Raw genomic sequence first — 24,966 nt, 5'->3', positions numbered from 1 at the left:
AGCGTAATGGAGATTTACTTGTTATTTTGTATTTAAGGTGACAGTTTTTAGAGGGCCGCCGCTGATGAGGCGATGAAGTGCAGAGAATGAGAGCGGTGCCTTGGCCTGCTAGTGCTGCTGCAGCTGGGATTGTGCAGATCCGCTTTCACAAACCGAGAAAAACACTCGCTTTGTGCCACATTATCAAACATCCATTGTTGGTTTCACGCTGACCGACCTCTAAATGGTGAGTTTTTCGCGTTTTTCCACGTGTTGATAGTGTTGTGAACTTAGTGCCGATCAGACCTTTTTGTGAGTTAATAGTAGCTTCCTATGTCGGTGTGTGGTTGTAGCTTGTTTGTGTGAGCCACTCAGTGTTTCTGTGATGGCTCAGTGTCACTACCTCTGTTACAGCCTCAGCGCTCCTCCATTGACTGTAGTAGTCAGCGATCGCCATGACCCACAACCACCAGACAAAGCGGTTCTATTTTCTGATAGTTTGTGAATGAATTATGAACGGAGCGGGACAGCGGTTGTGTTCTGTGTTTTGTCTTGTGCTGTCCGACCGGCCTCTACTATGGAGGCCATGCAATGTCGGCTTATTAGTGTGTGTGTATGTGTGTGTTTGTGTATGTGTACGCTCAGTCCATTGCTGGTATGCTCCCTCATAGGTTTCTATCGGACTGGATATGATTTCAGCTCTATTTCCGCAATGTTTTTTTTATGTGATTGACAGGATGCTTTATTTTATTGTACAGTGTGCAAGGCTTACTAGCTCCTCAAATCATAGTTAGTGAGAAACTTCAATGGCAAATTTGCCATGTCTAACCTCCCTCTTTTTTATTTGACAGGATATAGCCATGACAACATGAATCAGTCATACAGACAGGCTGTTAGGGGTTCAGCATTTGGTACTGGCCAGCCAGAGCTGAGGCCCCGCAATGGCCTTGTGAGCACTTCCTATGGAAACCAATGTGGCATTGTGAAGCGTGTGTCAGACCAACCGTCAGCTGTGCAACTGCCATCCTCCAGTCTCAAACAGCCAGCTGTCCTGGGCTACAATCAGCCAGACCGAACTCACTGCTACAGCCCGCTGAGGAGGCTGCAGGACCATAACACTGTGGTCAACAGGCCTGACCTAGAGAGGGACCTCCATCCTAGGAACCACTTGCAGTGTGCAAGCCCAATTAGTGACGATGATGAGTTTGAGGCACCATCAGTCCAGTTGCCTCCTTCTCCAGGCAATGATGACATGGAGCCTTTTGAGACTATGCAGGACGTAAACAGAAATGGCTTCTCACCCCAAAGTTCTGACAGCTTGGAGCGCTGCTCTCCCATCCCAAATGACTACTTGCATTTTGAGTCCACGCTGTTTGACAGCAATGACGTTAAGGAAGAGGACGAGGAGGGGGAGCACAACAGTAGTGACGACCTGGCGCCTTTTCACAACTCCCAAAAGTTGAGTCAGGAACGAACTGTTACTGACAGTAAGACCACATGTGATTCAGGGGGGGACAGAAGAACATACAAACCTACTGTCTTTAATCTGATGTCCAAAACTATATCTGAACTGAACCCTACACTAAGCCCCAGTGCACTGCCAGAAATCACTATGAGAGATGGGTGGAGTTTGGGTGAGGAATCAGACAGTGATGGTGAACTTGGCTCTCCTGTTGACCCTGGACTTATTTCACCAACTGACACCAACTCTAATGTGAGTCTGAAATACCTGGAATACTTACTTTACGAAGTTTATCTTGGTTATATATTTCCATGGACAAAGTAGGTAGGACTGCCTATACATCAAAATGATAGATAAACATAACTGTACCTGTACAGCTTCCAGCTGTAGACGTCACTCAAATTATAATTTTATCGACCTTTTAGAAAGGCATTACACCATGTATTTAGAGATCACACAGGTTCCTAGCAGTGATAACATAATATTTTGATGCAAAAGTTAAATAATACAAAATCTTTTTAAAGTCTCCAACTCTGTTACTCAGAATGTCATTTTAATCACGACAGAAATTTTGATTTGATTCTAATTATATCATATACAGTGCCACAGTTTTCTAAATTAGATGTTAAAGTATTTTTATTGTCCTGGTTAGTCCAACAGCCCAAAGAAAAAGCCTCTTCCTGCAGTAAAATACTTGGAAGGGGACTTAGTGTGGGCAAAGTTCAACAGACGACCCTGGTGGCCCTGCCAAATCACCTGCGATCCAGACCAGGGGACCCACACTAAGATGAAAGGTGAGGTTTGATTTGCATATGCATTTTATGATTAAATTGTTTCCCACAACTTGACCTTTACCCAAGAGGTTAACACCAACCACAGGAATTCTTTTGTGTGTAAGTTAGTTGATAAATTGACAATTATTCTACTTCAGTTCCCAGTCCCCGTCCTTGTCGGATGTATTTCCTGGAGACGATCGGAGAGATTATAGAATGTGCCTGGGTCCAAGGGAATGTCATTCTTCCTTTTGAAGGAGGCCATCAGTTTGAAGACTTACCTGTGCTTAGACGGAGAGGGAAGCAGAAGGAGAAAGACTACAAGTATACGGTAACTTATGAAATAACTAACTAAAATCTCATCTATATTTACGGCGAACATTATTTTGAATGTTAATTGTGTTCTTGGCAGATACCCAAAAGTTTACTGACTGCGTGGAAAGTCAGTGTGACAGAAGCTGAGTATCTACTTCCTGGTCGACAAAGGAACACTGAAAGTGTGCTTTCAGTATCCATCAATGGAGAGGAGCGTGTACCCAGCCCACTCCCCACTGAAAAGCCACAGGAGGCCCCCTCTCCCACTGTGGACTCTGGCCGAACCCCATCTCCAAATATGCCCCCCAATGAAAATGAACACCATCTCATAAAAAACTCTACAGTTCAATCCAACAAGAGCAAAGCTTGCAAGAAGAAAAAGAAATGTTTGTCAGATATATTTGGCCATATAGTTGGTGGATCAAAGGAATCATCTACCATCACAAACATAACAGACAAGTTTCATACAACAACTTGTGCACTGAAAGAAGAGCCAAAGGACTCCCCATATGCTGACCTGGACTCAGTTCCAATGCTGCATCGTCCTAAACGTACAGCAATGTCTCCAATACAGGACGTAGACAGACTGGTTAGAAAACAGGGTTCATCAAAAGCTAAAACAAAGTTAACTGAAAAGGTGAACCAATGTACAGATTCCTGTGATAGCATTTTAACAAATAAATTGACATCTAAAGATACAAATTCTGAACAGAATTTGGGCAGCTGTAATGAACTGTTGTACAGTTCAACTGAAAAGCACTCTATGAACCTTCCTGCCAGCAGTCGTCTGATGACGAGGGCTCTGAAAGCAGAGGAAAAGACTGATCTCAAAGATGCACTGGCCACAAGCCAAATCTCAACAGATACTCATAATGATGATTGTACTAATAATACATCTACTAATGCACCAATCAAAACTGAAATGTCTCCTAACTGGGAATCCCCCAGCAATGCATCTTCCTCTACCGATCACAGCTCTCCAAAAAGGCGTGCAAGGAAGCCTGATAAGAAACTAATTCGTAATGGCTCATTGATAAAGTCTAAGTGTTCAGGCTCCAGTGTACCCACTGTGCAACCTGTTAAGATCAAAACGGAAAATGTTGCCCCAGATCTTTCAACCTCTTCTTCCCCGTCCTTGTCTCTGTCTCCCATGGAAGCCTTTCAGGATGTCAAGGAACTAATGTTTAAATCGCTTGTGAAGGAGGACAGCAGTGACTCTGAGCTCACTGCATTTCGGCCTGATTCCAATTATAAATTCAGTACTTTTTTGATGCTGCTGAAAGACATGCATGATATCAGAGAAAAAGAGGGTAAACCCCTGACTCTCCCGCCATCACCAGTCCTGATCAAGGAGGAACCCTTGGTCATCCCTACTGCTACTGGGGGTGACCCACTTAAGGGTTCTAATGAAGGTTTTACTCAAGGGATTAAAACAGAAAATGGCCAATTGAGAAAATCCATAATACCCAACAACACAGCAGTGAAAACCAAGAACAGGACTAAAGCTATCATGACAGCAGACACCTACCACTGTGAAGACTTTCCTGTTCACTCTCAGACTGGGAGCTCAGACAAGCAGCGTAGAAAACAAAGACTACCGGCCAAACTGAAACTCAGCATACCTGGCCTTTCCTCAGACCTGGCTGACTTGGCTTATGGCAGGGAGTTTGTTAGTGGCCACGCTGACTTAGCTGATCCTGGATCTGGTCCTCCCGTCGCTGCTGATCCCTCGGCCAGCTACCTCAACAAGAACTCAGAATCCACAGTGGCTCCAAAGAAGCGCTGGCAGGTGGTTGAGGGGGCTGCGGAGAATAAGGGTGGGTGTATGAGTGAGGCGTCTGCTGAGATGAATGGGCCTTACACCACAAGGCCGTCACCAGATCTTGATCTGGGAATTAGGAAGCAGGCAGAGAGTGACTCGCACTTCCTAGAGACAAGCAGCATAGCAGGTAAGACACAAACTGCTGCTGCTTTAGTTTTTCTACTGAGATGTTAAAATAAGTGACCAAGCGATACGTATGTCATGTATGTTTACACAGGGCATTCAGAGAACAAACGTCTGCGGAAACCAACTAAAAGGCTCCTGGAGTCAACTGAGGAGTATGAACAAATATTTGCCCCAAAAAAGAAATCAAAGAAACACACCTCAGAATCTTCCAAAATGGTAAGAAATTCATCTTTCTTTTAATTTCCGTTAATTACAAATTGAAATTACTACACTTGATGTAAATATGAAATATCGTTTATTTTACTGTTTTACTGTTTTGTGTTTAAGAAAAACTTTACATATTCAGGTGTGTATATTCTAACAGTATTTTTCAACATCTTGTGGCACCTGTATGTCACCTTAATGGTTAACTCTGCAACCTACAGCATATAACATGTTTCTAGGGAGGCTTTGAGAATATTCTATATTGTGTATGTAGTGTATAAATTAAAAGTAATACAGACTCCATGTTTCACAACCTGTTTCCAAAAGACAGACATAGTGTATATGGGATGTAAATTGCTCCAAAATAGATTTTTGGGAATAAAGGAATAATTACATACCTTAGTAATCATTCCAATCGTATGATCGTATGTCTGTACAGTTACGCGTATCATTCCATCATTTATTGTCTTATTGATGAGTTATCAAGATATCATTGCAGAAACAAATTTGATAAACTTCTAATTTCTGTAAAATCTTAAAATATCACTAGAACATGCTGCTCTTAATTTGAAACTATATATTTGATGTACCCCAATCGTGTTTTGTTTGCATGTGTGTACACAGCAGACATCAGGGATGACAGCACTCCATGATCTCAGTACCACACCAGGATCTGTTACCTCATGCTCATCTTCTCTAGAGCCCACAGAGGCTCTGACTGAGCCTGAACAGAGTCCATCTCAGGACGAGCTTTCTCCTGTAGCATGCTCAGTATCCCCAGCCACGACCCAACCCCCCCTTGACACAGAGACAGCAGAAGAAACTGATCTACCTCCTGAATCTGGTAAATAACTTTAAGAGTGTCTTCTCACTGAATATCATGTTTAAGCTGGAAGCAACTGTCAGGTTGTATGATACAAAATAGACTGGTGTTTCTCTGTGGAATATTTAAAATCTCTTATTATGAATGAACCATTTTGTCCCTGAGATGATATTTTTACATTAGAATAAATAATGCATTATTTAATCATTTTTTTTCGCCGTAGACACAGGGTTATTAATCCAAGAAAGAAAGAGGCCAAGGAAGCTGTCACACAAGGTGCTGGAATGTCCCATAGAAGAAGTGTCTGTTGCTCCTATAAAAAAGAAGGTATGTTACGACTGAGATGGCAGTGGGCAAGTGTACTAGTGTGTGTATACTATTCCAGTTAGTATTTTGGGCTAGTACTGAAAATGTACATATTTTCACAATTTGTCACCTGTTTGTTTTGTAGGAGCTAAAGCGACACAGTGCAGTTACCTCTGAGGTGAAGGTGTTGGTCAAGAAAACTCAGGTTCTTCAAAAGCAAATTCTATCGCTCTCCCTATATCCAAACAAGCAATTTGATGTTGAAATCAATCTACCTTATTTAATCATCCTCAAAAATCTCACATTGGATAGGTTGCATCTGTGAAGAAAGAGAAGCCTACACCCACCACATCCTCAGCCCCTGCTGTCGCCTCCCAGCACTCAGAGAGCAAAGACGTTCTCGGTGGACCCAGTCCAAACAGGCCTCCCAGCCCCCGGGAATCTAAGACCCCCAAGCAGGAGACAGAGATGGAGCCCTCCAGCACTGAGGAAAAACAAAATGTACACACTGGAACACTAACTCCCAAACCTGAGGTGTGCATGTTGTATTGTTCAGCTGAAAAATCACTAGTCATCCATCAAAGAGGGATCTGTAGTCCTGCATCCATGACCATGGGTAACAATAGCTCTTTCTTAATCTCCGTAGGTACAGTCTGTGGGGTTGAATGACAGCCTCTCTTCCCATGTGGATATAAAAGGGAAAATAGGAGCAACATCCTTAAAGGAGAACGTTTGTCAGGTGGGACAATCTATTAGAAAGTATATATTTTTTGCTTTGTATGGCTCAGTTTCGGACACATCCTTCATTTGCAGCAGGTAGATCGTTAGCATATTTTACTGTGTATTTGTGTGTATGTTTGTGCAGGTATGTGAGAGGACAGGAGACCTGCTGGTGTGCGACGGCCACTGTTATGGAGCATTTCACCCGCAGTGTATAGGCCTGTCAGTGGCTCCCAGGGGAAAATTCCTCTGTCGTGAATGCAACACTGGTGAGTACGCCGGTGTCTGACAGGGGCAGCACTGGTCTGTCAATGATCATAAAATGTGTGGTCTTACAAGCTTAAGTTTTGAAATACTTCTTTCTTTTTGTTCCTTCCAGGTGTCCACACATGCTTTGTATGTAAGAAGTCTGGTGATGGGGTAAAGCGCTGTATGATACCACTGTGTGGGAAATTCTACCATACAGACTGTATATTGGGCTACTCTGCAACCCAGCCACATAACAAAGGCTTCCGCTGCCCTCTGCACGTTTGTCTGTCCTGCCACATCACCAACCCTCTCAACGTCTGTAGCTCTAAGGGTAAGCTCCAGTCTGCCTGTGGATATAATGTGATGACTGTTACATGTTCGAAAGGTCCCCACAGACTTGAATCATGCTGACTTCATGACTTCATGACCTCATACATTTCCTGATTTCATGACCGAAGATCTCGGGACTGTGCACCCCATCAGAGTAAAGGCACTGTCATATTTCTTACAACACTGAAAGTGGTGCTTTGGAGTCCCTTTGGCAAAGATTAAACTGTAGCCATCACTACACATTTTCTGCCTGCGTAGCAGCAATGTGTATGCACTTAGAGGTTCACCATCGGCACCATCCTGGAATGTTTAATGCAAAATGGACCTTGTTGTTGATCCATGTTGTGCCAAACTCTAAACCTGCTATCAGTGTGTCCGTTGCTGGTAAACACGAGGTAGTTAGCGTGAAAGTTTTTGTTCTGAGATTCTCTACACTATATTTGGTTATTTGCAAAATTGACCATCTCCTCTATAAATGACTCACTGTTTACATGTAAACAGAGAGGTATTATACCTAATAAAGTGGCTGTAAGTAGTAGCCCCATTAGCATCTTTGCTCATGTGTCACTACAAACCGTGCCAGTAGCCAGAGATGTCTGATGTCTTCATACAATATCCTTGAAACAGCTCCTGGTGCTGACAATACACACAGTGTGTGTTATCTTGGGTTTTGGTAATTTGACCTGACTCTATCTGAAACAGTTGCTGCACATATTTTTGGCACAGTACACTTACATTAAAATTTTTTTTCTTTCTTGGACTTTGATGTACCAGCTCTCCAGATAATCCTGTAAAATCTAATCAATTTGTGTCAATCAAGGTGTAAGGGGACGTGACATTTGGAGTGCATTTAAAGTGCTTCATAAGGCATTCAGTTGACTGAGAGCACTGTGTGTTGTTGGGTTGTTGTTACAAAACCTCAGTTAAATATCCAGATGTGTGTGGATTAAGATGTCTTTGTTCCTCTGTATTTTAATTCTAGGTCGGCTGGCTCGATGTGTGCGCTGCCCTGTGGCTTACCATGCCAATGACAACTGCATGGCAGCAGGCAGTTTGGTGCTGGCAAACAACAGTTTCCTCTGTCCGAACCACTTCACTCCCCGTAAAGGCTGCAAGAACCACGAACACATCAATGTTAGCTGGTGCTTCGTCTGCTCTGAAGGCGAGTTTGGTTTTGTTCTATGGTGATTTTTAATCTGCCAACAAAACAGTTTTACTACTATGATCACATATACATTTCTTGACATGAGCTCAGATGTGAAACTGCTAAATGACTCAGACCTGATCACTCTTTTGCACATTTTTCCAAACTGTCGTCTTGTTTCAGATATTGATAACATCCATAAAAGTGCCTGCTTTGGAAAATGCACTGTCCTTTATTCTTTATTCTTCCCCCACTTAGCGAATGTATCATTGATGCAAAAACTGTCTTTGTTTCCATTTGTATGCTGTACCTACACACACATCTGCCTCTTCAAACCAGGATCTCAAAAGGCCATAGTGCCCGAAAGGAATATGTCAAGACTTTACTTACACACCTGCTTGAGCTTAGCACAATCATTAGTAACACTGATGGTATGAATTGGTATAGCCACCGTTGTGTCCCCTGTGTTTCTTCATTGTCTGCATTGTGTGTGCTTTATGTTAGTCACTGTGCTTAAATAATTAGTCGACGAGATCAAAACACTAGAAGACGACTGACAGCAGTCGTAACAGATCATTTGGTATTTAGTTGCTGTTAATCCCTAAGAAAGTGCAGATGGTTGTAAATCAAAAACCTTGGGGCTTATTGATCGTTGAAGAGATCAAATATACACTTTTAAGACACTCTTTGGGCTCTGGTAACTTGCAATGGCCATTTGTCATTGTTTTTTATATTTTGTAGACAAAATAATAAAATAGCCTTGTTCATTTAGTTAATAAACTCAATATATTTTCATTGCCCTTATCAGTGTGTTGTGCTGTGGTTTTGTAGGGGGCAGTCTGCTGTGCTGTGAGGCCTGTCCTGCTGCTTTCCATAGGGAATGTTTGAATATGGAGATGCCTCAGGGCAGCTGGTTCTGCAATGACTGTAAAGCTGGGAAGAAGCCTCGTATTAAGGACATACTGTGGGTCAAATGGGGACGTTACAGGTAAGTGCACAACAACATTGTCTTCAGATACACACAGTGGTTTTAAGCAACAGCTAATGTACCCATATTTCTTCTTATGAAACCTGACCTAACTCTTTAGGTGGTGGCCTGCAGAAGTCTGTCTAGCCAAAGATGTTCCAAATAACATCTTGAGAATGAAACACGAGGTGGGAGAGTTCCCAGTCCAATTCTTTGGCTCCAAAGATTTTGTGTGGACATACCAGGCCAGAGTCTTCCCTTACATGGAGGGTGACACTCACAACATTGAGAAAATGGGGAAGGGTGCAGATGCCGTGTACAAAAAGGGTATGTGCTTTAATTCAGCGACTGTATTTTTGCAAGTGCTCAACTGAATCTTAGCTTAAGTTTATGCTTTAATAGTCTGAGTAAAGATCATGTCTTTCTTTATAGCCCTGACTGAAGCAGCAGAAAGGTTCAGAGAGCTCCAGGCAGAAAAGGAAATGAGGCAACTTCAGGAGGACAGAAAGAATGACAAGAAACCTCCTCCATACAGGCACATTAAGGTATAGTGTGACATCTGTGCTCATCTAGACTGACCTAAGACCAGTTCACCAAGATGTACAGTAAAAAATCACGCCGCCGTCTCTGTCTCTTAGGTAAACCGGCCAATTGGGAAAGTCCAGATCATAACAGCTGACCTATCAGAGATCCCACGTTGCAACTGTAAAGCCTCTGACGAGAACCCCTGCGGCATCGACTCGGAGTGCATTAACCGCATGCTGATGTATGAGTGCCACCCCCAGGTGTGTGCGGCAGGGGAGCGATGTCAGAACCAGGCCTTCACAAAGCGCCAGTACACAACTGTGGAGATTTTCAGGACACTAGGTTGCGGCTGGGGTTTACGTGGTGTGTCAGACATCAAGAAGGTAGGTTGGAAAAAAATCTGACACAAGGTTGTTGAATTGTAAGTAGTAAACACATTATACTTATTCCTCTATCTTATTTTTTTCTCTGTTGCTTCTCAGGGAGCCTTTGTTAGTGAATATGTGGGAGAGGTGATAGATGAAGAAGAATGTCGAGCCAGGATCAGACATGCCCAGGAGAACGACATCTGTAACTTCTACATGCTTACACTGGACAAGGTGAATCTGGGCTAAATACCTGCTAACACGTCATGTGATGTCATGTGTTTATGGTACTGCTTAGCAACCCACTTGATTCATAATGTAGATCAGATGCCTGGTGCAAACCTAGTTCTATTTTTTAATTCCAGGACCGGATCATTGATGCTGGGCCCAAAGGGAACCAGGCTCGCTTCATGAACCACAGTTGCCAGCCAAACTGTGAGACCCAGAAGTGGACTGTGAATGGGGACACCAGGGTGGGGCTGTTTGCTCTACAAGACATCCCAAAAGGTTTGAGTGACAGCCTGCAACTCACTTTTGTTGTTTTGCATTGTATAGGATTAAGAATGCAGAACATTTCATTAATTTACAATCTACAATCTGAGCGCAGTTTTAGAGCTAATCCAGCGTGTCCTTTAGGTGTGGAGCTGACTTTCAACTACAACCTGGAATGTCTTGGGAATGGGAAAACTGCCTGTAAATGTGGAGCACCCAACTGCAGCGGTTTCCTTGGTGTCAGACCAAAGGTAAAAGTACACATTTGAACAGTTTTATTGCTTCGTGAGCACACTTGGCACCCTTTAGATGATCCTCTGACCGTCCTTGCCTAAATTTACAACTTACAACAAAAAGCTGCCTTTTCCTTCTTCTTGTTCAGAACCAGCCGTCAGCAGAGAAACTGAAACTGAAGGAGGGAAAAAGAAAGGTCCCCATGAAGAAGAAGACCAAGCAAGAAGTGACCAAGGAAAGAGAAGACGAGTGTTTCAGCTGCGGTGATGGGGGACAGATTGTGTCCTGTAAGAAGCCAGGCTGCCCGAAGGTCTATCACGCTGACTGTCTCAACTTGGCCAAGAGGCCTGCAGGCAAGTAGGGACTGAGGGCTGTTACTGTTTATGTAAGGATCACTTTTAGCCCGTATCATATTTCTAAAGGGGCTCTATTAAATCAAAATTGTTTCTCAAAATTGACTCAACTTTCAAATATCCTCAAGCATTCATGGTTTTAAGGAATGATCACTGGGCAGTGAATTGAATTTGGGTGAAAGTGGACTAAACTTTGTTTTGTGCTAATGATGACAGAACGACCAGATATATCTAACAAAACATTGCCCTTGATCATCTGCTGCTAACATGCCATTTCTTGATATTGTTGGTGTTGTATTGAGTGTTTTCAAACTCCCAAACTCATAGTTTCATTATTTCAGTTTTTTAAGCAGATTTTAACCAGACCTCTATGACTGTTATAATATCAAGTGGCTTATTACATTTATCAACCTCAGTTTGGTCAAAAAATGTTACTGTTTGTGCCTTTTAGTCTAAAAAAAACACAAGATATGCTGAGTACTGACACTAGTCTTGTCCCCAGGGCGATGGGAGTGTCCGTGGCACCAGTGTGACATCTGCGGAAAAGAGGCAGCTTCATTCTGCGAGATGTGTCCCAGCTCTTACTGTAAGGAGCATCGTGAAGGCATGCTCTTCATTTCCAAGCTGGACGGCAAATTGTCCTGCAGTGAACATGACCCCTGTGGGCCAGACCCGCTGGAGCCAGGAGAGATTCGTGAATACGTGCCCAACACGACCTCTGTGAGGCCTGGGGCAATGTCTGTGCCCATCACTCCCTCGCTGGTCCCAGACTCCAGAAGAGCTAGTTCCTCTGCTGTTCCCATCTCTTCCCCTGCTGGTCAGGCTCCACTGGGCAGGCAGGAGCCTCCTCCTCGTCTCTACATCAACACAAAGACTGCTACCTCGAGCTTCATCCCTTCCAGCAGGTCTCACCTCAGAGACAGGACTGAGGGGAAAGCGTTCTCCACTCCTACCTCCTCTAAGGATGAGAGAGAGGATGGTGAGGTGGAGGACGGGGAGGTGTGCGGGTTAGAGGTGGAAGAGGTGGAGGAGGTGGAAGACGACGACGACGATGACGAGGAAGCAGAAGAGGAAGAGGATGAAATGGAGGAGATGGAGATAGTGGAAGATGAGGAGGAGGAGGAGCCACTGTATGGAGGGGACATGCTGGAGGAAGATGACGAGGAGGAGGACGACAACGACGACGAAGGAGGGGATGTGTATGACACTTGGGATGATTATGTGGATGAAGATGCTGATGATGGAGAGGTGGAGGACTTGGAGGAATGGGGGAGAGTGGAGGATGATGGTAAATGACTCGGCCCATCCATTCCTTTATAAATACTCAACAAAAACTCTCAATAGACATTCAAAGGACAAAAAGAGTTTGATATTTTGGTACCTACTTGAACGCAACACTGCCTTCACTTTGGTACTACATTGCCTTCTCATCCACTGCTGGACTGACGGTGCGGATGTGTACTGGTGCTAAGGCTCGAGGACTGATTCAGTCCATCTCTTTATACTTCTGTCAATATGTTTATTTGTGTCTGGTGCTGTTATGTTCTTTTGTTCTTTCTCTCATTATTGTTTACATTTTTTGGCCTTTTTTAAATGTTTGGAATATAAGAAAAAGTTGAGAAGTTTCACCTGACCAAACTGTCACGATAAGGGCATCTTATGTTGTTGTTACTGTCTTAACCTTGTCTTTCTAATTACAAGAGTGATAAAAAATAGTGTTCTCACTGGTCCATGTTACAGTTAGGCACAACAATACCTGCTTGATGCTTCTGAGGAATGCAAAATAAACCCACTGGAGTCATCAAGACTGAAATGATTCTTGTCAAGATAAAAAAAAAAACAAAAAAAAAAACAGCCAGTAGTTTTTTTTCATTGATTTTACTATTTCTATTAATACATCCTGTTTTCTCTCCAAACAGGTAGGTCAGAGCTCAGGATCGGACACACACAGAAATAAAAGAATGCCGTGACATAGCACAACCAAAATATGCATCACATATATCACTAACATTGGTTTTACACCCATCACTGCTGTCCCATTAACAAAATTAGAATAAAGTCAAATTACTTATTCTCGTGGTATCCAGTATTTCTTTCTCTTCTCAGTCACACATGGCAGAAGAAATCTTTTTTTGTCAGCAATATATCACAAGGATACTTTTAAGCTAATGCTGTAACTGCCATGTGAGTTTGTAAGTGTATTTGATAAGTAAGCAAGCTGTATCAGCATCCAGGAGATGGGGAGTAAAAAATAGTTCTTTGGTTATCTCATTGTGTATCCTGTAACCTGTTTGATTATTTTTCTACTTGAGGTTTCTACCACAGATTGTGTTAGAAGTCTTGACTTTTGTCCGTTAAATATGGCTGGTAACCATATGTGACTTGAAGGTTTTGAACTGCAGTCTGTTTTCTGCTTATCTCAGACACCGTTTCTCATAGTTCTTGCATCTCTTACACAGTTCATCAAGACAGATTTACCAGGTCTGAATGCAGGAAATAAAAATGAACCGTTTTTTATAGACTGGTGCTTCATGTGAACCATATTTTCTATTTATCAGTCTTATTGTCTTTCACATTATGCATTACACTTTAATGATGGTTCAGCCTATAAAACAAGATTAAATCAAACTGTAGTCTGTTGCACTAAATTTCAATAAAAAGGTTAAGACTTTATTTTGATGCAGTTACGCTCTTCAAGATCAGGTAAAAACACAAACACACCCTGAAGCTTTTGTGGCCCTTGGAGTTCCAGGGCCTGGTAATCCAGTAGTGTACTTGTGCCCCCCAGTGGTGGAAGAAGTACTCTGATATTTTGCTAAAGTACCAGTACCACTGTTCAGAAATATTCTGTTACAAGTAAAAGTTCTACATTTTAAATTTGATGTCTGTGAAGATTCCCAGTCATCCAGGTCCATGATTATCCAGGAAAAGTTGATTCAAGGGCAACTGGACTTAGTTGTGGGTGCTTATAGATATTTCCCCTCTCAGCCATGAGGCCTCTTCAAAACTTGACTTGGGTGCAAGTGCAAAAGCATTAGCATAAAAATATATTTAAAATGACAAAAAATGAAAGCACTCATTGAAAATGCTACATATATGTAGGCTATATATTACTGGATTATAATTGTTTATGCATCAATGTGCAAGCATCACTTTAATTTGGCAGCTGTTAAAAATGCAGCTAATATTAACTACTTTATTAATTGCTTGGTTGCTCAATCAATAATAATGTATTATATTTTTTGTTTATATGGATATAAACATATCCATATAGTTACTACCAGTACTTACGTAAAAGTATTTAGTCACTTACACTTACTGGTGTGAATGAAATGAGCATCATTCACATTTGAGATATGTTGTGAAAAAGTATAACCACATCTGTCATGTTCCACACAAAAAGAAAAATGTTCTGATTTAGTAACACAATTATATAAACAACCGTGGTTGTGGTTAAGGCTCTACATCGAGGTGAATAGTGTAAACAGCTCCGTCCTCTAGATATCGCTGTTTCCCAACGTCATGACGTCAACACCATAGAGAAAGACAGGACGTGACGTAGCTGTGGTTGATGTAAAATGGCGACTATGGTGCATTAGTCAAAACAAAAGTAACGAGTCCAGTAACAGAGACATAGAGAATTACCGTTTTCGCAAAGGAAATATCAACCCAAGTATTATTTGTTGGATCTTACCAAGGTAACCAAACTGTTGATTAAGTCAGTTTATAAAATAAAGTAAGATAAAAACATTTCTTCCACGTTGAAGTCAACAGCTAGGTTAGCTAACGCTGATGGTGAGCTTCTGTTTAACATTTATAATCATGAACTTTATGCACTCGGTGCTGGGTGAATATGTTGAAGACGATGGGAGAAGAACTACTTCTCGGACTGATAATGTTTCTGCTCAGCAGTTCGATGTGTTAGATGACTGTTGTTCATTTAATAAGGTGTATTTGTGGTGGCAGGTTCAGACATGACCGAGCAGACCAGTGTCAGCACGGAAGGCATCGTTGGGCTGGATGAGCCCAAGAAGATGACCAGGGAGGACTGGAGGAAGAAGAAGGAGCTGGAGGAGCAGAGGAAGCTGGGAAACGCTCCAGCTGAGGTTGACGAGGAGGGGAAGTAAGTTTGTGTGGACAGAAAGCAGAGCCTGTTAAGTGTCTGAAGAGATTCTCCAACTTACTTTGCTACATGTTCACATCTGGAAATTTAAAGTAGATACGCCACTGATTAAAGGGGTACATTATTTATAACCAAGAATGGGTCAAGCAGACCCTTCCTGACTGTTAAATGTTGTTATGATGCAACAGTGATAAATGTAAAAAGGCATTCACGTCAGCATCCAAATTGTAAATACATTTTTAATAGTTCTGAACTGGCACTTGATAATGTGGTGCCTGAAAACCAAACAAACATGGAGGTCTCTCATCAGCCACAGTTAATTCTTCAAGGTATCTAAACGCAAAAATTAATTGACATAGTGGTGTATTACCCATGCACAGTATTTTTAACACAACTAACTAACTGTCTGGTGACGTGAACACTGGCACGCTGTGAACAAGGGAATCTATCACATCTCTGCTGTCCTTCTCTTATTACATGAATGTGGTGCAAGTCCCACAAACTTTAAACCCTGATTAAAGTTTAAAAAATATTTACAATGTTACAAGTTAGTGTTGTGACAGTAATTAGGACCACTTGGGCTGCTTCTTCTCATCTCCAGGGACATAAATCCTCACATCCCACAGTATATTTCATCAGTGCCGTGGTATATCGACCCATCCAAACGGCCCACACTAAAGCATCAGAGACCACAGTCTGAAAATGAGGCGCAATACTCAGCAATCGGAGAGTGGTATAAGAGAGGAGTGCAAGAGGTGAGACTGAATCATTGAGTTACTTTCATATGGCTGTAAGAAATTAGCTTTAAAGTTCATAGCTTCATTTTGTTTCTCCACACAGAGTACTGTTACTACTAAATATCGTAAGGGAGCTTGTGAAAACTGTGGTGCCATGACACACAAGAAGAAAGACTGCTTGGAGGTAAAAATGAATAAAGCAATCTTTCATCTTCCAGCAGAGATGAACTTTTACTCATTTGTATTTCAGTACATTGATAGAATGTTATATCCTTGTACTTAAATGATAACCTCTGACCTTTACTGTGGTCCCATCAGCGACCCAGAAAAGTTGGGGCGAAGTTCACAGGCACAGGCATAGCTCCAGATGAACATTCTCAGGTCCAGCTTGACTTGGACTACGATGGGAAGCGGGATCGCTGGAATGGATACGACCCTGAGGAACACGAGCGCATCGTGGAAGAGTACGCCAAAGTAGACTTGGTGAGTAGTCTAGTGGTAAATTCATTGTGGTTAAACTTTGGGGCATTTGTTTGTTTTTGTTGAAATGAAGAAAAACGAACTTCCATGGTACCTTATCACTGTGTTAAGGCCACAGAGCTCTGCCCTCTTCCAAGCACATTCCTGTGGTCCTATAAGAATCAGGACCAAATTTTAACAAGCTACACAAAACAACTTTAAACTGAACATTTTTATCGGTATATTGATTAAACAGATTGATATCTGACAACCAAAAATCCTTTATTCTTACAAAGCTTAACAAACTGTACTGAGGGCAAGCGGAAGTCAGAACCAATCAATTGCAGGTACTGGGACACAAATCAGGCGTGACGGTACAATCACATTCAAAACATTGCATTTTAACTGTGTGATCTATTTGTAGTCTACTACATGAAACTGACCTTCTATTTGTTTCTGTCTCTCAGGCCAAAAGGACTCTGAAGGCACAGAAACTTCAGGATGAATTGGCCTCTGGAAAACTGGACCAAACTGTAAGTATTCAGGAATGTCAAGATTGTATAAGTAATGGATCGTATTGAGATATTGTGATGAAAGACGGTCTCTTGTCCCGGAGACTAACATTGAATTCTCTGAATCCTTTGTCTGCAGGAGTGGGAACATGACAGTGAGGATGAAGATGAAGATAAATATGCAGATGACATTGACATGCCCGGTCAGAATTTCGACTCCAAGAGACGAATCACTGTCAGGAATCTGCGTATCAGAGAAGACACAGCTAAAGTAAGAGACACATGACTGTTCAGGCCTATTGCCTACGTTGAACAATCGTTTACTCCTAGCTTTTCTATCTGTGATGCTAATTATCTTTCTGTGCTGGACAATGTTTGCTGAATTAAATGAATATGGAGGAGACATTTGGTTGCATCTAATGTCCACTGTTAAAGCTGATTTAAGTGAGAGTGGAGGGAGTGTCATTACAATCAATAATCTGAACTTTTCATGTCTGTCTCTCACAGTACTTGAGGAATCTCGATCCAAACTCTGCCTACTACGATCCAAAGACTCGAGCTATGAGAGAGAACCCATACTCCAACACTGGCATGAACCCTGACGAGTAAGTTACTGCTCCTGAACTTCCTGATAACTCCATTCTCACTGGCATACGTTGTAAACATTTTTGAACTGTTTTGTTTGTTTGTTGACAGAGTGGGTTATGCTGGAGACAACTTTGCTCGTTACAGTGGGGACACAATCACCATGGCTCAAACACAGTGTAAGTCACGAGATGTCACCTCTCCACCTCCACTCCCAGTTGTGGAAAGAGCATTTTCCTGATATTACAAGTATATTGTTGTTACTTCAATGATAAAATTGTGTCATGTTTCCTGGGATCATTGTTATGTTGGTGCTATCAAAATACTGCAGGTGGCACCAAACCCATCGTGCTTATATTTTAATATGTTCTTGAACAATGTGGCATTTACACAACAACTGCAAGTGTGTATGTGATGTCAACATTAAACAAGTTGTCTTTAAAAGAGCACATCAAAAATTTGGAAGGGAGGAAAAGAAGTTGGTCTGTTGGCGTGTGCTTTAGTCACGTAACTGAGTGAACAGAAGTAGCATTTAAAGGTCATAACCATATTTTACAGAAGGTAAAGCCTGCTGACATCAGTGGTTAGTAGTTTTTCACTGTTGATGTTTATTTTCTGTAATTACTTTTAATAGTGTGAGTTTAAGCTACCTGAAGTCACCTTAGCTAGCAGACAAAGCTAAAATTGCAAATTTCGCTATCAAAGTACGCATATTATTCGAGATATCAAATAATATTGATGATATTAGGTCATTGAATTATAGGACAATTATTTTCCCAATAAAACATGTCTACCTATCTGATATAAAATGGTAGATATGACATGAGGCACCAAAAGCAGGATTAATTCAGTTTTGCCAGAAATGATAACTTCTTTGTTTTCACACACTGGATACTCAAAAATAACATTTACTCACAATACAAGCAGGAATGCAGCCTGTATTTGTAGTGTCCTGTTATGATTGTCAATGCTTCATGTTATGACAGTGTTTGCCTGGGAGGCCTATGAGAGAGGCTCAGAGGTGCATCTGCAGGCCGACCCCACCAAGCTGGAGCTGCTCCACAAGTCCTTCAAGGTCAAGAAAGAGGACTTTAAAGAGGAACAGCGGGAGAGCATCTTGGAGAAGGTGACATCTTTTGTTTTAAAACAGGAGGGTGCTAACTAAAGGTTCATACACACTATGAGATATCTATCTCGCTGGCTCATTGCATGTCGTGCTGCATGACAAGCGTCTAATAGAATCTTGGTTTCAGTATGTATCAGAATATACGCCAGATTGTGCATTGTTAAATCAAATTATGCCAGAAGAGACGGTTCATCTCACATCATCCAGCTACACCATGATCATGTTTTGAAAATGACACTTTTCATTTTTTCATAACGACCAAAGATGGTGATAGTGAAAATGGTGTATAGGAGCTTAATAAGTATTCATACTGGCTGATGACATTACTGACTATGTTTGTGCTTTTGTTTGTGACACTCAGTATGGAGGTCAAAAGCACTTGGATGCTCCGCCGCGGGAGCTGCTGTTGGCCCAGACGGAGGACTACGTGGAGTACTCTCGTCACGGTGCTGTACTGAAAGGACTTGAGAAAGCCGTCGCCCGTTCCAAGTATGAGGAGGACGTCCTCATCAACAACCACACTGTAAGGATGGCAGAACAGACTATACCTGTTGCTAATTTTGCTAATTTCATTCACTATGCATTCTTTAAAAATTAATCTTGTGTGTTTTTAGTGTGTTTGGGGCTCTTACTGGAAGGATGGTTGCTGGGGATACAAGTGTTGTCACTCCATGGTCAAACAGAGTTACTGCACAGGAGAGGCTGGAATTGGAATAGTGAGTACATGTAATAACAGTGTTTAAAGGCTCTGTTTGATACACAGAGTATATATTTTTTTCCATAATTTTAGTTTTGTAACTTCTATACTGTTTTTGTTCTTTTTAATAATGTGCAGAACAACTCAGAGTGTGTTCCATTTGAAGAGGGACTCACTGAGCCACAGGAAGAAGAACAGCCAAAATCTCTGCTGGAGGTAAGTGACACCGAAGAGGTTACTGATTATAAACAGATGTTTTGGGTTTTTTTTATTGCCAGTGGTCAAGATAGCTCTCATTGTATGTTATACCAATGTTTACAATCATCAGATGCATCGAGATAAGATGATTAAGGACAAGAAGAAGAAAAAGAAGAGCAAAAAGAATAAGAAGCGCGGCTCTGACAGCAGTGACTCAGAGGATGAGGAGAAGAAGAAGGAGAAGCTGAAGAGGGTAAAAATGCTTTTGTGTTTTTAAATTTGCAGACTGCGTTCAGTTGTCTGTATCTTTGGTTTGGCTCATTTCTGTAACTGACCTCCAACCTTTTTGTTCCTCCCAGGCCCTTGATGCAGAGGATAAACGGGTGAAGCACATAGAAGCAATAATGCAGTTGGATGAGAGGAAGAGGCCATACAGCAGCCTACAGGAAGTGAAGGCACCCACCGAGGAGGAGATGGAGGCCTTCCGCATGAAGCGATGCCGGCCAGATGATCCCATGGCTTCCTTCCTGGGACAGTGACCTCCTCCTATCTCTGCTGACTCCCCTAAACTCTCCCCATGGACTGTACCAGAGCAGTTGTTCAGTGAAAAAAATGTCTAAGAAAACTCGACTTTCTCTTATAAACTTGGAACAGGAGCCTGTTGTTCAGTTGCAAATGCTACAGAAACTGTGTGCAGTGTTTTGTTAATTTCATTTTGCAAATGATTGCACACTACCAGTTAACATACCATAGGACAATAATGATGTGTGCTTTAGTTTGTATTTACCCATTTTCACTGAAAGAAAAATGTAAAAATGAAAACTTCTGTAGATTTTTTAAATTTATTTGTCAAATACAAAATGGAGTTGCCCTCAGTCTTTACAGTAATTTTAGGAACTACTTTTACTGGGATTAATGCATTTTTATAAATAAAACATTTGTCTGAATATACTTTCGTTTAAAATTGTTTTGCTTTACAGGAACAATGTTCAGTCAATGTACAATCATCAGATGCATCAAGATAACACCACCAACATCACTATAAATGTGCTAGTGTTAGCATGCAGTTCATTTTCAACTGGTTTCCTTTGACAGTTAAAGACGTCCTTCCAGCAATGTTTTACGACATTAAAAATACTCTGCTTTGAGTTTTAATTTGTGTCTTTATGTAGTTTCCCCAAAAAAGTTCAATTACCTGGTTAAAAGTTCTTAAAATGATATCTACTTCCTATCCCTTGTTGAAAAATCCAGTGTCTGTGAATATGCTAATATGTGTAGTTTCAAATGTTAGTGTATAAGTTGCATATTGAACAGTGATGGGCTCAGGGTGTCATTCAGTTTTTTCACCAGCTTGATATATTATCATTCCATATCTGCCTTCTTTGATTGTTAAAGCTAATCATACTGTATGTGCAGGTCAGATATGAACTGATGGTAAGACTTTTGTGTGATCATTTGTCTTTATTTACTAATGTTGTCTCCTAGAAACCTGCAGCACAAAAACAAGTTATGTAATTTCTCTTCACATGTTTCCAGTTAAAGGTGAATACAGTAGATTGCTAAACACAAAGCACCGTCTCACCCAATAGCTGGAACATTTTTATTGGTCTCTCAGCTCTTGGCTCTGCTCAGCACAGCAATAAACACAAACCCGTCTGGTAATATTCATATTCATACCCTGCTGCAGACCACCGTGTTCTATTAATTTTGCACTTGTAACTTTAAAACCTGTCTGGGACTATTATTATTTAGAACACACAAAGCTGGAACTTTATCATGATTATACTTTTCATGAAGTCTGTTATGTAATATCCTGTTTTCCCCTTAGCATGAGTTCGTGAACAAGTAAAGCGTCACCACTTCAGCTGTGCAATACTGTTGCACTGACTTGAATATGACATCATGGTGAAAGTATTTTTTGGCAGTGTACTTGGTGTACAGGGCGGATGTTATGGACTATGATTCACTGGGCTGCACATTTCTCTGCTGTGCGTCTCTTGGAGAATGCCATCTCAACCGATTATTGGAAAATCATGTAGGAAAGTGTGCGCTCACAGGCAGAAAAAGGACTTGGATAGAGGTGAAAATGCCCATGGGTCATAATTTCTCATCTGGTGAGTTGTTTATCTACGTTTTCCAAACGGCTGATACACTCCCTTTGCAAAAACATGCTGTAAGCTGAAATCTTTGCTTGTATTTAACCTGCGCATGATTGTAGCATCATATTTCTTTGTGCATGCAGTCAAAGCCCAAAACAGACTACACTATGAAGATAACTCTACATGTTTTACACTGGATTACAGCTGTAGATAGTATGCATGTACAGTTTCGTGTTTTATGTTTACAGACATTTGCATCATGTGACTGAGACTGGCACACAAAACCCAAATCAAATATATTGTTGTAAACAATTATTTTCCCTGTTCCTCTTGTGACTCTGCAGTGACCAACATGGTCCAGATCTGTGTGATGCTCTGTTTGCTGTCAGTTGTCGTCTCCCAGTCGACAAATTCCTCATCCAAGAAAGGTCGCAACATCACCATCCACTCCTCCCAGCTGGTCTGCAGTGTGCCAGGTCCAGAAGGGCCTGCAGGGAACCCAGGAGTCCCTGGATCACCGGGGGCCATGGGACCCATGGGGCCCCCAGGGAAGGATGGCCCGGATGGGAAGGATGGGGAGAAGGGAAACAAAGGAGATCAAGGTGGTTATCTACTCACTCTTATCTATCATCATATTTGAATCAGTCCTTCCATTTCCCTTTATCTGTTGGTCTGCTTCTCCAGCAGAGCTCCAAACTCCAACATCCTCAGGGTCAGATCTTAACTTCTGGTTCCCTTATACGTGGGAGTCCCATTGGCCAAGACTAACAGATATAGAAACTCTTTCATAACCTCAGCTCTCTGCCCTTTGCTGACAACCTATTGTTCTTCGGGAACAAATGAAGTTTAATGAAAGGGCAACAGCGTCCTATCAGGGTATGATAAAACTGATTCAGGAGCTGTTCTTTGAACTTTTTTTCAACATTTGTGATCAGTAAGTCATGTCTGAATTTATTGCGTTAAGCTATAAGAATTGTCATAATTTTACCACTGTTGTCAGGTGACCCAGGGAGGACTGGGAACCCTGGCAAGCCAGGTGTGAAAGGCCGTGAAGGAGTTATCGGGAAGGCTGGACCTCGGGGACTGAAGGGGCAACGTGGAACACCAGGGGTGGCTGGAAAACGGGGACCAAAGGGGGAGCTGGGTGACACAGGCCAGGAAGGAGCTCCTGGACGCTGCAATTGTGGCAGTGCAGCCCGCTCAGCCTTCTCTGTGGCAGTGACAAAGAGCTACCCTAAAGAGCGAATGCCCATCCGCTTCAGCCGGATCCTGCTGAATGAGGGGAATCACTACAATGCCAGCAGTGGGAAGTTTGTCTGCGCTATACCTGGAGTCTATTATTTCACCTATGATATCACTCTTGCAAATAAGCACCTGGCCATCGGGCTGGTGCAAAATGGACAGTACAAGATCAAGACATTTGATGCAAACACAGGGAACAATGATGTGGCGTCCGGTTCTACTGTTCTCCACTTGCAGCGGGCAGACCAGGTCTGGCTGCAGATCTTCTACTCTGAACAGAACGGTCTCTTCTTTGACCCTTTCTGGACAGACAGCACATTCACTGGCTTCCTCATCTATGCTGACCAGGAATTTCTCAATGAAGCTGATAGAAAAGCAAATTCCCAGGATGACAGTTAATACTGTAATCCTGAAATATCCTTGTTTTGATTTTGTCATTGACTTTAATTAATATCAAAATGTTATGAAAAGATTGCTCCAGCTCCACAGTTGAAGGCTTCAGTGAAGTTCAGTTGTTGAACAGGTTCTGACACCAGGGGGCGCACAAGTAGACAAGTAATTCAACTACATTTGGGAAACAACTTAACAATGCTATATCACTTACTTTCTGATAGAAATCTTTTTAAAAATTGTCCAAGACATAAGTGAATTCTTTTCAATTCCCTTTGTTTCCCTTCTTTAATTCAGCTCAGAGGAGCCTTAAGATTGCTTAAGAGTTTTACTAGTGGCACAGAGTCATCTTCTGTGATGCAATCAAATTTCTATTCACAAAACAAAACTGAAATCAATACAATATTGTATATTACATTTACAGAATTATGGACACCTGAGCATATAAGTTAATGGGTTTGTGTATACTATTTGATTCTCTAAACTTGACGAAACCAAGAAACTGCCTCTATAAGAAGTTTATAATTATTTAGTTTAGTACTAATTGCTTGATAAGTTGATTATTTTGGGGGGTGGGGGGACTTTAGAATTAATTAAGCAATTAATATTTTTACCCTTCCTTTTTGACATACAGTGGTGAATTAAAATTTTGTTTTAACTAATAGCAGCTAACATATTCTTAGCATGCATTATTAATACAATACTACCACTGGGTGATTGTGAGAAGATATCCTGCATGACCAGAAATAGTTTAATGTAGCCATTTTTAATTTGATGCATTTAAAACAATAAGAGGCCTGGATGGAGAGAGAAGACATAGAGATAGCTTCTGTATGTGCTACATCTCTTGTGTTGTTGTTCTGTTTGTGTAACCTGATTTATTTAATCATTTATATGCTTTATCTGTCACACTTATGATGTGAAGCTCTGGCACCAAGACTGGTTTGCAAACTAATTGTGATATGTCACCAAATCATTCTCATACAAACTTAAACTGTGAATGTGAAAACAGCCTTCTTGTGTCAAACTCTGCACATCCATCATTTTACACAGCGAAACTCAAAAATCAAAGTCAAGTAAGAATAAAGAAAACATGTTTAAATGAGCTCTTAGCTTTTTCATTAGCCAGATCAAATACTGAAATTTTCTACAGTGGTTATTTATGATGGATATGGAAGCATTGCATGAAATAAGAAAAGGAATACTATTTTCTTTGAATATTTGTAACAGCTGGATAATTTTGTGCTTTATTCTGCTCATTGCTGTTACCTTCCTGTCTGCAGCTTTTGGTGGTATGGCTTTCTTTAGCATCATTTCAAAACCTGTCTAGAAAAATAACTTCTTTGTCCATGTAAATGGTGGCCCTTGGCATTAATCATTCAGTCAATCAAACTTTTGGTGCAGAGGCTTGGTTTTAAAACTAGGCTAATTTATAAATATGCTAATTAGCAAGTGTTAAACCCTTATAATAAGATAAAAAACCGGGACAATAAGATAATGGTGTAAAGAAAATAGGACATAATTCACATGTATATAAATAAAATGCTAATATTTTGCTCAAGCGTTTGTAGTTCTGTCGCTGACCTCTGAAGGACTACAACTCCCAGGC

At 41.4% G+C, this 24,966-nt stretch overlaps 3 protein-coding genes across 4 annotated transcripts; all 3 read left to right on the top strand.

Annotated features, from left to right (window-relative positions):
- Positions 1–181: 181 nt before the first annotated feature.
- Positions 182–13,884, top strand: LOC111226751 (histone-lysine N-methyltransferase, H3 lysine-36 and H4 lysine-20 specific-like). The gene is made up of 23 exons (XM_022752064.1): positions 182–226; positions 831–1,693; positions 2,094–2,235; positions 2,373–2,545; positions 2,627–4,478; positions 4,569–4,693; positions 5,306–5,525; positions 5,728–5,831; positions 5,956–6,069; positions 6,123–6,344; positions 6,457–6,549; positions 6,676–6,799; positions 6,910–7,110; positions 8,092–8,271; positions 9,085–9,241; positions 9,342–9,547; positions 9,653–9,765; positions 9,859–10,128; positions 10,228–10,344; positions 10,476–10,617; positions 10,747–10,853; positions 10,985–11,189; positions 11,692–13,884. The coding sequence occupies exons 2-23, from the start codon at positions 848–850 to the stop codon at positions 12,483–12,485; spliced, it is 6,507 nt and encodes a 2,168-aa protein (XP_022607785.1). The 5' UTR covers positions 182–226; positions 831–847; the 3' UTR covers positions 12,486–13,884.
- Positions 13,885–14,757: 873 nt separating this feature from the next.
- Positions 14,758–21,014, top strand: slu7 (SLU7 homolog, splicing factor). Of its 2 annotated transcripts, none has more exons than XM_022751685.1 (15): positions 14,758–14,887; positions 15,156–15,312; positions 15,914–16,067; positions 16,153–16,233; positions 16,368–16,532; positions 16,976–17,041; positions 17,160–17,291; positions 17,528–17,625; positions 17,717–17,784; positions 18,592–18,731; positions 19,093–19,254; positions 19,346–19,447; positions 19,567–19,644; positions 19,757–19,879; positions 19,986–21,013. In XM_022751685.1, the coding sequence occupies exons 2-15, from the start codon at positions 15,164–15,166 to the stop codon at positions 20,163–20,165; spliced, it is 1,698 nt and encodes a 565-aa protein (XP_022607406.1). In that variant the 5' UTR covers positions 14,758–14,887; positions 15,156–15,163; the 3' UTR covers positions 20,166–21,013. The 2 variants fall into 2 exon arrangements, with proteins under 2 accessions (XP_022607406.1, XP_022607407.1); XM_022751686.1 differs by lacking the exon at positions 14,758–14,887 and adding an exon at positions 14,902–14,984 and having other exon boundaries at positions 19,986–21,014.
- Positions 21,015–21,581: 567 nt separating this feature from the next.
- Positions 21,582–24,864, top strand: LOC111226502 (complement C1q tumor necrosis factor-related protein 2-like). The gene is made up of 3 exons (XM_022751687.1): positions 21,582–21,740; positions 22,070–22,327; positions 22,726–24,864. The coding sequence occupies exons 1-3, from the start codon at positions 21,713–21,715 to the stop codon at positions 23,364–23,366; spliced, it is 927 nt and encodes a 308-aa protein (XP_022607408.1). The 5' UTR covers positions 21,582–21,712; the 3' UTR covers positions 23,367–24,864.
- Positions 24,865–24,966: the final 102 nt, after the last annotated feature.

This window comes from Seriola dumerili, unplaced genomic scaffold (genome assembly GCF_002260705.1).
Source record: "Seriola dumerili isolate Sdu_G_001 unplaced genomic scaffold, Sdu_1.0 BDQW01000161.1, whole genome shotgun sequence".
Taxonomy (NCBI): Eukaryota; Metazoa; Chordata; class Actinopteri; order Carangiformes; family Carangidae; genus Seriola; species Seriola dumerili.
Note: the sequence above shows the minus strand (reverse complement) of the source record. Positions and strands in the feature narration are given on the sequence as shown.